This window comes from Heliangelus exortis, chromosome Z, assembly GCF_036169615.1.
Source record: "Heliangelus exortis chromosome Z, bHelExo1.hap1, whole genome shotgun sequence".
Taxonomy (NCBI): Eukaryota; Metazoa; Chordata; class Aves; order Apodiformes; family Trochilidae; genus Heliangelus; species Heliangelus exortis.
The window spans coordinates 2,096,910-2,110,928 of NC_092454.1; the positions used below are offsets into that span (position 1 = coordinate 2,096,910).

At 47.7% G+C, this 14,019-nt stretch overlaps 1 protein-coding gene across 4 annotated transcripts in view; it reads left to right on the forward strand.

The window, feature by feature from the left end:
• LOC139790041 (unconventional myosin-Vb-like) overlaps positions 1-14,019 on the forward strand; it is a 120,385-nt gene that overhangs the window by 59,084 nt on the left and 47,282 nt on the right. For all 4 annotated transcript variants that reach the window (XM_071731261.1, XM_071731260.1, XM_071731258.1 and 1 more), the window contains exons 13-17: positions 1,414-1,536; positions 2,900-2,983; positions 7,835-7,984; positions 8,506-8,603; positions 10,616-10,702. In XM_071731261.1, coding sequence (XP_071587362.1) covers positions 1,414-1,536; positions 2,900-2,983; positions 7,835-7,984; positions 8,506-8,603; positions 10,616-10,702 — 542 coding nt within the window. The remainder of the gene's footprint in view (positions 1-1,413; positions 1,537-2,899; positions 2,984-7,834; positions 7,985-8,505; positions 8,604-10,615; positions 10,703-14,019) is intronic.

The window sequence follows — 14,019 nt, forward strand, 5'->3', positions numbered from 1 at the left end:
GGATGAAAACCTTCACCCCCACATCACCAGCAGCAGCATTTCACCTCTCAGGGGGTGCTGGAGGGGGGGAAGCAGGTCAAGAGAAATTAGAAATCATCTGGTGAGGACCTACAATGGGGAGAAAATATATTCTGGGACTCCAAAAGGCATTGAGGGGGATCTGGCAGCATAATGAAACCTCAGCACAAATGTTCTAGCTTCACAGTATGGATTTTCATTTTTTTTTTAATTTTTTTTAAGTCTTTAATGTGAGGTTGGGAAGGGGGTGGTTGGGTATGTGCTGAAGCAGTTCAGCTAATGAAGGTCAAATGAGAGCCTTGAGCAGAGGAGGAGCAGACAGGGTTGAAATAGAAATTGGCAAGGAAAGAAAGAGCTCTCAGATGGGAATTGGAGTTGTAAGGATTAAACCTGACCCGTGAAAGCAAACCATGAGCCCCTTATCTCTGAGGAGAGAGGGCTTTAGGTTACCTGTGGGTTTGGGGGAGGTTTCTAAACAGCTTTGACATCTTCAGAGTTGGAAGCTGTTGTAGAATTAGGAAGCTGGGAGAGGGCTCCTGGAGGTCATTTGGTTCAGCCTCCAGTTATCTCCCTGGTCTGCCTAGGATTCCCACAGGGAATACCCTTGGAATAAGAATGGAGTCCTTGAGGGCAGCAAGGAAATCAACATAAAACCATCAGGTTCTCAAACTCTCTGATGGCTCCATCTTGTGTTTTCTGGCACGTTGCTGTCATGTAAAGCTGTCCAAGGTCCAAATGTGTTTCCTAACCCTGCTCCAAACATCCTCTTTAACATTCCCTGTCTCCTTCTGTGTTTCTCAGATCCAATTTTACCCTGGATGTGAGTTGCACCTCTCATGGCAAAGGTTGATCCTCACCTCTCCTTAGGGATGTGTTTTGCACTTTTAGCTTTCACAAACATCTCAAGTTTTCCTTTTTTGTTGTTGTTGCTTTTACTTTGTGGTCAGTTATTTCAGCTTCAAATGCATAAAGTAAACTAAAACTTTCTTCTGTCCTCACACGTTCAGAAACACTGAAGCCTTCTTCTAGCAGACCAGGTTTCAATGCTCCTTGTTTCTCTGCATTGCTGTGGACTTGGGGATCTGAGCAAATGTGTTTTCCTTGTCTGGATTGATGGGTTTGTTTGAACATCAGAAATCAGATTATCCCATCCCTGAAATCCAGGGGGATTTCAGCTCCATGAGCAGATAGATGGAAGTTGCCCCTTTCAGAAGAATCCCTGGCAGAAGAATTCCCCTCCTTAACCTCACACCCTCAGTTTTTATATGACTTTAAAATCAGCACATCACATCCAGGGGAACGTGGAGCAGAGGAAGCCCAGGCTCTTCTCAAGCTTTAAAATAGATTGGAGTGGTGAGGAGACAGATTTCCTGTTTTTTTTTTTTCCCTGTCCAGGTTCCCAAAGGCACTGACCAGACTTGGGCTCAGAAGCTCTATGACCGCCACGCCTGCAGCCACCACTTCCAGAAGCCCCGCATGTCCAACACCTCCTTCATCATCCTCCACTTTGCTGATAAGGTAACTGGGACCCCCTCTTGCATGTGCTGGGAATTGAATGCAGAAACTGGGACAGTACAGAGGGAAAAAAAGAGCCATGTGGAGGGAAAAACTAGCTTGTAGCACCCATGAGGAGGTTCTGCTTGGGTGTTTAGATCTAGGTCAGCTTGGATGCCCCATCCCTGGCAGTGTCTCAGGTCAGGTTGGATGGGGCTTGGAGCAACCTGGGCTGGTGGGAGGTGTCCCTGACCATGGAAAGGGGTTGGAATTGGATTAACTTTAAGGTCCCTTCCAACCCAAACCATTCTGTGATGACTTCAGCCTCCAAAATGTTGTGGTAAGCTTCAAAACTGGGCTTTCTAGAGGAGAGGAAAATCCTCTTCCTCAAAGCTGCAGCAAAGTGAATTTCTGAAAATATATCAGAAATGGGAATATTTTTTTTTTTTTTTAAGAGCAGAAGCTGTGGGCATCAGCCAGGCATGGTGTGGAGGAGCACCTGAGGTGTTCACCCTGGGTTGATCCCACCAGGAGAAGATGTCAACTGGTGGACTCTAAATCCCAGTGGCTGATGCTGTAGGATCTCATCCATAGGCTCCAGTTCTGTTTGAACCCTGATGGAACAGGCATCACAGCAGCAAATAACAGTAACAGCTTGCAGCTTTCCAAAACACACCTTTTTTAGAAAAGGAAATGTAAGGCCAAGCTGGAGACATGTCCATGGAGCAAGACCACATTTAGGTGCTGTGATCCCATCCAGGTGTTTCTCATATCCAGTTTTACCCTGGATGTGAGTTGCACTTCTCATGGCAAAGGTTGATCCTCACCTTTCCTTAGAGATGTGTTTTGCACCTTTAGCTTTCACAAACATCTCAGGTTTTCCTTTTTTGTTGTTGTTGCTTTTACTTTGTGGTCAGTTATTTCAGCTTCAAATGCATAAACTGTAATTTTCTTCTGTCCTCACTAAATTCTTCCTTTGCATCCCAACCCTCTCCAGTTTCAAAACCAGGAGACCTACAAGAGACATAGCCAGGGCATCTTTTGAGGTTTATTGATCTTACAAGGAGTTCAGGAATGAACAAAAGAATTTGACTTTGCATTTTTGTCCCTGGTTTCTATAGAAGTGTGGTTGAGTCCTACACAGAGCACTTAAATCACCAAGAAACAATCTGTGCTTGCAGAAAGAGTTTTGCTTTCCTTCAGATTCTCTTGATTTGATAAAAAGTGACCTTGAAATCACAGTTTTATGTCATCCCCCCCTCCTTTTTCCTCTCAGGTTTTCCAGGTGAGCTCCAACAGCTCCAACAGGGGAGTGGTGGGGCACAGCACCTTCTCCCTCTATGGATGGACTTTACCCTCATAACTTTTTTCCTTTATTTCCTGCTAGGTGGAATACCAGAGTGAGGGATTTCTGGAGAAGAACAGGGACACTGTGTATGAGGAACAGATCAACATCCTCAAAGCCAGCAAGGTAAGAGCTTGAGGCAGGAGATACTCAGCACTTCTGCTTCCCCAAGTGGGAGCTTCACACTGGAAGGACCATTGGAGGCATCTCCATGAACAGCAGCAAAAAATGGGAAATAAATGAGGCGTAGAGGAAGGAAATAAGTGGGAAGAGGAAGGATGAGGCTGCTGGGGGTTGGGGTTGCAGCCAAGTGTGGATGTGCATGGTCCTCTGCTCTCCTCCACTGTGGTTGTGGCACGTCTGAAAAAGCCTTTCCAAACCTGCAGCTTTTGATGTCTTTAATGATTAGTATGCAAAAGACAGGGTTATTTTGAAAATGCTGGCATGTCTCCAAGACATTCCAGCTGCTGTGGAGCTGCCAAGAGGTGACATGAGCAAATTAGCCTGATGATCATGCTTGCTGGCATTCCAATTAAACAAGATTTTGTCATAAAATCCCAGGCTGGTTTGGGTTGAAAGAACTTAAAGCTCATCCAGTTCCAACCCCCCTGCCATGGAGAGGGACACTTCCCACTAGACCAGGTTGCTCCAAGCCTCATCCAAAGATCCAAACTAAGCTCGTGCTCCTTGGGATCAAGTGCCAGGACCCTGTGAATTCAGAGGATCACAGAGTGCCAGGTTGGAAGGGACCTCAAGGATCAAGGCCCAACCTTTCTTGGCAAAAGGACTGGCTAGACAAGGTGGCTCTGTAGGAGACCTCAAAATCTGTGTTTGTGTTCCAGCTTAAAACATTCTCAAATGCACTTGGCTTTGAGAACATTTTGGGCGAGTTTGATGAACTTCTGCCTTAAAGCCACTTCTTTAATGATGTGGGAGTGGTGTCTGTCACCAGCCCATGCCAGTGCTGAGCTGTCCCAGGTAGAAGAGCAGCACAGGAGCATCCTCAACCTCTGCACATCCCCCAAATCCTCATCTGCTCCTGCTTTTCCTCACTCCATGGGCCAGTAGATTAATTTTTCCAGATTTATTTTGTTTTTGCTTCTCCCTTGCCCCATGTCCCCCATGGGTAGAAACAAATAAACATTTTTTTCTGTGTCTGTCAAAACCAACCCAGTTCCCTTCAACCAAGAAGAGTGGCAGTGCCATGTTGGCTACTCCCATGTCCTCATTGGACCTAAAACTTCAATCTGTGCTGCAAAAGGCTGTGCCACAAGGACATTTATTCTTGGGATCAGCCCTGTGTGACACTACTCATGGAACAGCTTGGGTTGGAAGGGACCTTAAAGCTCATCCATTCCCACCCCCTTTCCATGGGCAGGGACACCTCCCACCAGCCCAGGTTGCTCCAAGCCCCATCCAACCTGACCTGAGACACTGCCAGGGATGGGGCAGCCACAGCTTCTCTGGGAAACCTGGCACAGGGGCTCAGCACCCTCAAATTCAACAATTTCCTCCTCAGCTCCAACCTCAATCTCCCCTTTCTCTCCAAGTTTTAACCCATTTCCCTTCTCCTCTCCCTACCCCCCCGTGTCCAAAGCCCTCCCCCAGCTTTCTTGGAGCCCCTTCAGATATTGGAAGGTTGCTCTGAGCTCACCTGGGAGCCTCCTCTTCTCCAGGCTGAACAACCCCAATCCCTCAGCCTGGCTTCCCAGGGAGGTGCTCAGCCCTCTGAGCATTTGAGTGGCTCTGCTCTGGACACCTTCCAGGAGCTCTGTGTCCTTCTGGGGTTGGGGACTCCAGAACTGGACCCAGCACCCCAGGGGGGTCTCAGCAGAGCAGAGGGGCAGAATCCCCTCCCTTGACCTCTGTCTGTGCTTCTGCTGATGCAGCCCAGGACGTGGTTGGTTTCTGAGCTGCAAGCACACACTAAGGGCTCATGTTGAGCTTCTGTGGCTCGTGTTGAGCTTCTGAGTGCCTTCCTCTTTGTATTCCCATGGGATGGGAATGCAGAGGGTGTGGGGAACACTCCATTTAACACAGTGAGGACATCACCTCCCCTCCACCAGCAGCCAAGTCACCGTCCGAGCGCTCCTGCCGAGGCAGAGTTGCCTGCTGCTAATTAGAATGCAATTACTGCCAGCAACAGGAGGGTGAAAGAGACATTTTCTAAAGCAGCTAATGAGGTTTGCTACTGCTGGTCAGCTAAAAGAGCTGAGGGTTGATGTTCTTTGATTGGAGGAGAGTGATTGGAATGCTGGTGAGATGTGGTTTTCCAGTCCTCGGTAATTATGGGTTACACACCAGTGGTTTGAACTCTGCTGACTGGGATGGAGGGATCTGTTCTTCTTGCTTGTCCTTCAGTGTCTGTGGAATAGGTGCTGATGGGTCCCAGTCACACCAGTTTTGCTTTAAGCAAGCTGGAAATTCACCTCTGAGGTTCTCAGTGAGCATTTGTTGGAGGAGTGAGAGCTCGTGGTGTTAATAGCAAGTGGGTGGAGGAGGTGGGGGTAGGTTTGGGTTGGATGGGGCTCTCACCTGACTTAGAATCATAACATAACAGGTCATAACATCATGGAATGGTTTGGGTTGGAAGGGACCTTAAAGCACATCCATTCCCAAGCCCTTTCCATGGTCAGGGACACCTCCCACCAGCCCAGGTTGCTCCAAGCCCCATCCAACCTGACCTGAGACACTGCCAGGGATGGGGCAGCCACAGCTTCTCTGGGAAACCTGGCACAGGGGCTCAGCACCCCCAAATGCAACAATTTCTTCCTGAAATCTCAATTTCCCATTTTTCCAGTTTAAAACCATTAAACCCTTGTCCTATCACTCCCTACCCTTGTCAAAAGTTGAAGCTCTCCCTGCTTCTTGCAGGGGGGTTGGACCAAGGTGACCTTTAAAGGTCCCTTCCAACCTGAACCATTCAGTGATTCCATGGCACTCCCAGCACTGGGAAGATACTTTGAAGCCTGAAGTTGCAGCTGAGGGTTTCACTGCATTGTCAAGTGTGAGGTGGTGAATTGGAGGCCACATTGGACACCTTCCAGCACCAAGCACATGCCACCCAAACATCCCATGTTTGTAGGAGCCAAAGCACCCAAGACAGTAGCATGCCATGAAGTACAGTAGCTGTCAGGATGCCTTCTTTTTGGGGGGGAGGAAGAGATTTAGGCAAAAAAGACAGGATCCTTTATTCTGGTAGGAAATGAGAGTGCTACAGAGATAAAAAGTAAAACTCTGTGTATGGAGGAGATCTTTAGCAGAAGCTGTCCTGGAGCCTGCAAGCAATTTGCTAATGCAATGGAAACACTTTCTTTTTCTCAGTAGTATTTAGGCTGCTGTGTTTCCAAGCTGTGCAAGCAGCCTGTGGGACAAGGGCTGGAAATATTCCTTAGTGCAGAGATGCTGCAGAGAGCCAGGCAGCCCTTTCCATCAGGGAGCTGTGTGCTCATGTCCATGAAGTGGTAAATCTCAGCACTCTTCTTGGGATTTTGATGGAAATAAACTCAGCTCAGCTTGCAGAGGAGCTTGGGATGGAGGGAAGAGGCAGTGGAGTGCAGTGCTGCCTTGTGTTGGTGCTTTTGGCATGGATGTGTCCAGCAGATGGATGGGGGGTGCTGGGATCCTCTTCCATGGGTGCTCCAGAGTGGGTATTGCTGGTGATCTGCATGCTCCTGGGATGGCATCATGGGGGCCTTTGGCAACTGTCACCCAGCTCAGCTTGGTGACAGTGGTTTTTTTTTTCTATATTTAAGGAACTGCTGTTGGAATAGAAGCACAGCGGGAGCTGGAACTCCAGTGTGGGTGCAGAACTGGGGTCAAAATGTCAAAATTGAACTTCTCTTACCAGACCAGATTTAGTGTGGCTTCCTTAGGTATCAAGGAATGCAAAATTGAAGATCCTTTCTCTTAAAGAAAAATAAAATAGTTTAAAGTATTAAAGGAAGTGCTGGTGGGTCTTTAATTTTTGGTCCCAACAGTTCCAGGCTTGGGGAGGAGTGGCTGGAAATCTGCCAGGCAGAAAAGGAGCTGGGGGTGTTGGTTGATTCAGCTGAACAGGAGCCAGGGGGTGCCCAGGTGGCCAAGAAGGCCACCAGCATCCTGGCTTGTGTCAGGGCAAGGGAGCTGGGAAAGGGTCTGGAGCAGAAGGAGAAGGTTCTGGAGAAGTTGTGAGGAGCAGCTGAGGGAGCTGGGGGTGTTGATCCTGGAGCAAAGGAGGCTGAGGGGAGAGCTTCTGGCTCTCTGCAACCCCCTGAGAGGAGGTTGGAGCCAGGGGGGGTTGGGCTCTGCTCCCAAGGAAGAAGGGATGGGAGAAGAGGAATTGAGCTGGAGGTTTAGATTGGAGCTTGGGAAGAATTTCTCCCTGGCAAGGGTTGTCAGGGCCTGGCCCAGGCTGCCCAGGGCAGGGCTGGAGTCCCCATCATTCCTGGAGGGATTTAAAAACCATGTGGATGAGGCACTTCAGGACATGCTCCAGTGGGTGATACAGATACTGATCAATATATTTTGTTCAGGGGAGATGCTGATAGTTGGACACAGTGATCCTAGAGGTCTTCTCCAGCCATGACAATCCTGTGATTCTGTAATTCTCTGGAAAATCAAAGGTGCCTTTGGGGCCATGGGCTGCTCCTTTTTTGAAGACCCCATTCCTGGGAGATTTGCTGTACTTGGGACTGGATGAGTACCTTGAAACAAAAACTTGGGAGCAAGAGTATCCCCATGGTGAGGAGGTTTGGAGTCTTAGACAACATTTTAGTTCTGCTCATTTGATTCCATGTGCACATTTCAAGGTCTGATGAAGAAGGCCCAGTGGCCCTGCTGATGTGCTTCATGTAGGCAACACTTCTTCCTTTCAATTTATTGCCCTGTTTTTCTCCTTCCTGACAGAAGATTGGGTACAAAATGACCAGAGCATTGTGACTTGGGTGGGTTCAGTCACTGAATAGCAGGCTGCTCAGATGTTTCCTTTCATTTCAGTATCAAATGGTGGCAGACTTATTCCAGGATGAGAAGGATGCTGCATCCACCAGTTCTGTGGGAAAGGGATCATCCAAAATCAGCGTCCGTTCTGCCAGACCTGTGATCAAAGCTGCCAACAAAGAGCACAAGAAGACAGTGGGACACCAGGTATGACATGAGCAAGGTTGGTTGATGGCAGGAGAACAGGGTAGGCAAATAAATTTTTACTGAGATCTTGCTGCTTCAGTCTGAAGCAGAGGGAAGGAAAAAAAACTGTTGGGTTGGGAAAGCGAGGAGATCTTCCCATGTTAATGGGGACCATTTGGCTGTTGTTGGACACCTGGGAGCAGCTCTAGAAGAGCAGGCACAAGTAGTCTTGACTAGAAGCAGTTGAGATGTTGTTTAAGGAGGGTGGAGGCACTCTGGGATTCACTGGGCTGTATCCCCATGTACTTAAACTGACACAGCTTGAGAAAAAAATGTTTAGATTTGTTTTTTATATCCCTGCATGGGCAGCCAAGCAGAGCAGCAGGGCTCCAGAGAGGCTCTGCTCTCTGCACCCTTGGAATTTTTCAAGGTTCAGCTGGGTAAAATCTTGATTGCTTGTTGCTCCTGGACCTTATTGAGCTGGAAGGCTTCAACCCACCAATGTTTTCTCCTCACCACCAGTGGCTTTTTTGTCTTCCCAGTTCCGTAACTCCCTGCATTTGCTCATGGAGACCCTGAATGCCACCACCCCCCACTACGTGCGCTGCATCAAGCCCAATGATGAGAAGCTTCCCTTTAAGTAAGTGCATTTTCAGATCCTAAAATCATGGAATGGGTTGGGTTGGAAGGAACCTTCAAGCTCATCCATTCCCACCCCCTTTCCATGGTCAGGGACACCTCCCACCAGCCCAGGTTGCTCCAAGCCCCATCCAACCTGACCTGAGACACTGCCAGGGATGGGGCAGCCACAGCTTCTCTGGGAAACCTGGCACAGGGGCTCAGCACCCTCAAATTCAACAATTTCTTCCTAATATCTAAACCAAATGTCTGTTCTTTCAGCTTAAAACCATTCCCCCTGGTCCTGTCACTGCCTGCCTTTGTAATACCTGTGCCCTTCTTTCCTGACTTGCAGGTGAGGGTAGGGTTTGCCTTCTCACCCTCCAGAGGGTTTCTGCAGAGTGAATCATCTCTGTTTTGGTGCCTTCTGATTGACACTGCCTAAAAATCTCTTGTTTAAAGTGCATTTTAAAGTGGACTTGCTTAAAGTCCGTGGGGTCTTGAAGGCAGATGAGTTCTGCTTATCCCAAAGGGCACCCATAACATTTCTGAGGTGCCCCTTGGGATGCTGGGTGTGTGATCCAGGTTGACCTCGGATTTGACCCTGCTGTGAAGTGGATGCCAGGCTCTGTTTTTGTCTCACATCTGGTGAGTCTTTTGCCATCCTACTCAGAACTCCACTGAGTAGAGCTGGCCAAAGTGCACATCCCAAACAACAGAAACCACAAAAGCAGAGAATCACAGAAACCCAGGATAGTTTGGGTTGGAAGGGACCTTAAAGCTCATTCAGTTCCAACCCCCTTTCCATGGTCAGGGACACCTCCCACCAGCCCAGGTTGCTCCAAGCCCCCTCCAACCCATCCTTCAACATTTCTAGGGTTGGGACATCCATAACTTCCTTGGTAAGATGAGTAAATATCTTCAGCATTATCCCAACAGTGTGTGCTTGGGACTTTTTCTTCTTGGTAAAGAGATTGTCCTCCTTTGTAGTGTTGTTTCTGGAACTGGAAGGGCTGGAATGATTTCTTGTGGGTTTAATGACGTGGAGGTTTTGTGCCCATGGGGATAAATAATGTGCTTGTAAAATGAACAAAAAGTCTCAGTGCTTCCAAAAGGAATGTGGAAAAAGTAAAGATGGGACTCATACCACCTTCAGGCAGGTTTTCTGGGTGAGTGAAGCTGAAGCAAAAAGCCAGGCTTGATCTTCCTCTTCAGTTCAGAGATGTATTGCAAGCTGCAAATCTGAGGAAAAAGCTCTTAGTCTTATTTGACCTCTTGGTTGTGTGTTTGTACCCAGTTTTGTTCCCTGGAACTCCAAAAAAACCTTGGTCATTGGTATGCAGGGACCTCATAGATGTCACTGTTGTCTTCTAAAGGCCCTGGCATCCACTGTAGGTGGTGACATTTAAAAACTAAGGTTATAATTATAACCTGTAAGCAGGGAGGCATTGCCCTCCAGCTGATCCAATGTCATGTGATGGTCCCAGTGGGCACTGGTGCCACCTCAGAGCAGCCCAGAGGTGGCTCCAACAGCAGAGGAGGGGGAAGCATCAGTCAGCAAGCAAACTTGGTGATATATTGGATGTGTATCCACCAGGAAGCTCTCCTGACTTGACTCTTCTACTGAAGTATTAATGGTTAGAAGAAATTCAGCCTCAAGCTGCAGGTGGCCCTGCTCTCTGCAGGGGGGTTGGACTGGATGGCCTTGAAAGTTCTCTTCCCACCCAAACCATTCCATGATTTGTGCAGGCTGTTTCCAAAGCAAGCTGGGGGATTGGTGCTTGATTATCTTGAGGCTTTCAAGGGAATGGCTGTGGACAAACCCCATGGATTCAGGGCTATATTGATGACAAGAGGTTTCTTCCAAAAATCAGAAGCTAATGCAGGTGTGAAGGACTAAAGTCCCTCATGGCATTGTGTTGAAAATCACATATATTGTGAAGGATCCCAACATAGACATTCTCATGGATGCTTCAGATTGCTGCTGTGGGTTCCTCCTCCTCATGTTAACCTCTACCTTTAATATAATTCCAGATTTGACCCCAAGAGAGCAGTGCAGCAGCTGAGAGCTTGTGGAGTGCTGGAGACCATTCGTATCAGTGCTGCTGGCTTCCCCTCCAGGTACCCTGATGCAGTTTTTTTTCCTCTTGTTATTGTTTATTTATTTCCTAAGTGTTGCCCCAGAGGACTTCTTTCCTGCTTGCCTCAGCTTTAGAATCATATCAGCCTCAGCTTTAGAATCATATCATAGAACCCCAGGATGGCTGAGGTTGGGAGGGAGCTCAGAGCTCATCTCCTCCAAGCTCCTGCCATGCCCAGGGACACCTCTCATCCAGACAAGGATGCTCCAAGCCTCATCCAACCTGGCCTTGAACACCTCCAGGGAGGGGGCAGCCACAGCTTCTCTGGGCAATCTGTTCCAGAGTCTCAGCACCCTCCTGCTGAAGAACTTCTTCCTCACATCCAGCCTCAACCTCTTCTCCTGCACTTTCAAACCATTTCCCCTTCTCCTCTTGCTGGGCACTCTTGGGAAAAGTCCCTCTGCAGCCTTCCTGGAGGTTCCCTTCAGGAATGGGAAGGCAGCTCTGAGGTCCCCATGGAGTCTTCTCTTCTCCAGGCTGAACAATCCCAGCTCCCTCAGCCTCTCCTCCCAGCAGAGCTGCTCCAGCCCCTGGAGCATCTTTGGGGCCTCCTCTGGACTCATTCCAACAGATCCATGTCCTTCTCCTCCTGGGGACACCAGACCTGGAGCCAATATTCCAGCTGGGGTCTCACAGGTGTGGAGCAGAAGGAGAGAATTCCCTCTTGACCTCCTGGCCATGATCCTCTTGATGCATCCCAGCTTCTGAGCTCCCTGCTGGCTCCTGGTGAGCTTCTCACTGATGAACACCTCCAAGTCCTTCTCTTCAGGGCTGCTCTCAACCCCCCCTGTGCCCATCTTGGGGCTGCTCTGACCCACGTGCTGGACCTTGCACTTGGATTTGTAGAATTTGCAGCTGACACTGACCCATTTCTCCAGCCTGTTAAGGTCCCTCTGGATGAAATCCTATCCCTCAGCTGCACACTTCTCATAAAAAAGCAATATACAGTTTACTTTTCTTTTTACTCTTCAAACCTCACACACCTGTTGCAATAGCCCAGCCCCCCCCAAAATATTATTATCCTTGCAGAGAAAGAAAACTAGGATTGCAAATCATTATTTCAGGCTTTCACTCCCCATGTCCAAAGCCTGCAAGCTCTTGCATCTTAAAAAAGGAAGGTTGTGATTGGGGTGGTGGTGATAGAAGATTGTAAAGAGGATTTGTTGTTTTTTTTGGGGCCTAATAAATCAGGAAACATGCAGTATAAATAAGCCCTGAAGATGACAAGGGTGAATAACTCTAAATATGCATCAGTTGTGTTCTCGTGCCAAGCAGCTTTGTGTTAATGTCAGCAGAGCCATCAGCCTTTTTCTGTGGGACAAAGGAGTTATAAATACCCTCAGGAAAGAGTTGGCTGAGCATCATGCTGAACACCATGAGAAACTCCCTGTCCTGGTTTTTGGGGTTTTTGGAGGATGCTGCCTGGTGGTTGTTCTCATCTCCTGCAGAGCTGGGGATGTCAGCTGCCCCAGCCAGCAGCTTCTGCACATGGGCATCAGTCACAGAATCCTCAGATGGTTTGGGTGGGAAGGAACCTTTCAAGGGCATCCAGTCCAACCCCAGGGACATCTCCAACTGGATCAGGTTGCTCAGATCCCTGGAATGGTTCCAGGGATGGGGCATCTCCCACCTCTCTGGGCACCCTGGGCCAGGGTCTCACCAACTTCATCATAAGCAATTTCTGCATCTGGCCTGAATTTCCCCTCTTGTAGTTTAAACCCATCACCCCTTGTCCTTTTGCTACAGGCCCTGCTAAAAAGTTTGTCCCATGAGGTGGCTCCTCTGCACCTAAGCCATGAAAAACTTCTGCTGGCTGAACCTCTGTGGACAGGCAAAAACTGGTGGTGGGGATCTCCTTGGCCAGCTGAGCTCAGTTCCTTGAAGAAGGACAAAAAGATTAAAAAAAAAATGTTCACTGAAATCAGTTTTTCTCTCCTCTGCCAGCATGGGAAGTTGCCAGAGAGATAAATGAAGATTTAGGTCCTCTTGTTGCAGGTCTTGACCTGTTAGAAGACCCAGCACCACCTTTGGCTCCCATCTTTGGAGTCTTCAAGACATTTGTAGAAGTAACTAATAAAAAATTACTCCTAAATGACATGATCTGTTAGCCATGGGGGAAAATTAAAACTCAGCTCACAGGTCAGGTTTTTTGTTATAATTTTTATCAAAGTAGGTGCAGGGCCAAATCCACCTGCCCGTCCCCTTGCAGTGCAAGCCCTAGAACACTCAAAGATCTGTGTTTTTTTTCCAGAAATGCAGTTTTATGCTCCTTAAGCCAGTTGTGCCCCATCAGTGCTCTGGTGTTTGGGTTCCAGGGGAGCTTTGGGGATTTTGCTGCTGATTTTCACATAGCTGCAGAGCTACCCCATTCCTCTCCACTCATTTTCTTAAAAACCTGCAGCATAACCACCTATTTCTGCACTTCAGGCCCTCCAGCACTAAAGTTGATGTTTAATCAGTAACTGGGGAGGGGGAACAGAGGGAAGGAACCAGTGCAGCACCTGGAGCCCAGCCAAGATCTATTTACAGCAGATGATTGACCAGGGTGAAGACCACTCCATCCTGAATAAAAAAAGCCCTCTAAAGGGATGCTTGTGGTTTTGCTTGCATCATGAGATCTTTTTTTTTTTTTTTTTTCTCTCCAGGATACTAAGAATACAAAACTCTTCCATCACTGCAGCTTGTCAGCATTTTTTTTCTTCCTCCAGGGGGAAAAAAAAAATAGGTGCAAATAGCTCTTTCAGCCTTTCAGAGTGACCTTCTTCAGTCCAGGGTTTGGGATGCTACAGGCCAGATTTTTTAGTTTATTGTCATGTTTCTAGAAGATAATTGCATACAGCAACAACTCTGCATGAAATAAGATGCTTACTTTGGGTTTTGGTAGTTTTTCACCTTCCGTGGTCATCAAATATTTCAGTCTTGAAAAGGCAGAACCTGGAACTGGGCAACAGCACTGAAAGGTTGTGAATGATCTGTAGATTTCAATTGACTTTTTGAGCCAGCTTGGCAAGTGCTGCTTCTTACTAATAAGATTATTCTGGGGAATTTAATTCTGTGGAAAAGATAAAAGGTGTTTTAATTCAGAATTTATCCAGGCACGAGATCAGTCTCAGGTTTTCACTAATTATTCATCCATATTTCTTTATATTTTCAGACAAGTTGGATTTATAACCATTGAGAACACCAAGAAGGAGGTGTTACTTCAAATTTAAACACTATATGAAGCTTTTCTTTTTAAAGGGCTTCAAATACTAGTGAGTCTTTGTGAGTCTTGCTTCACTTGGGTGTAAGTAGTTC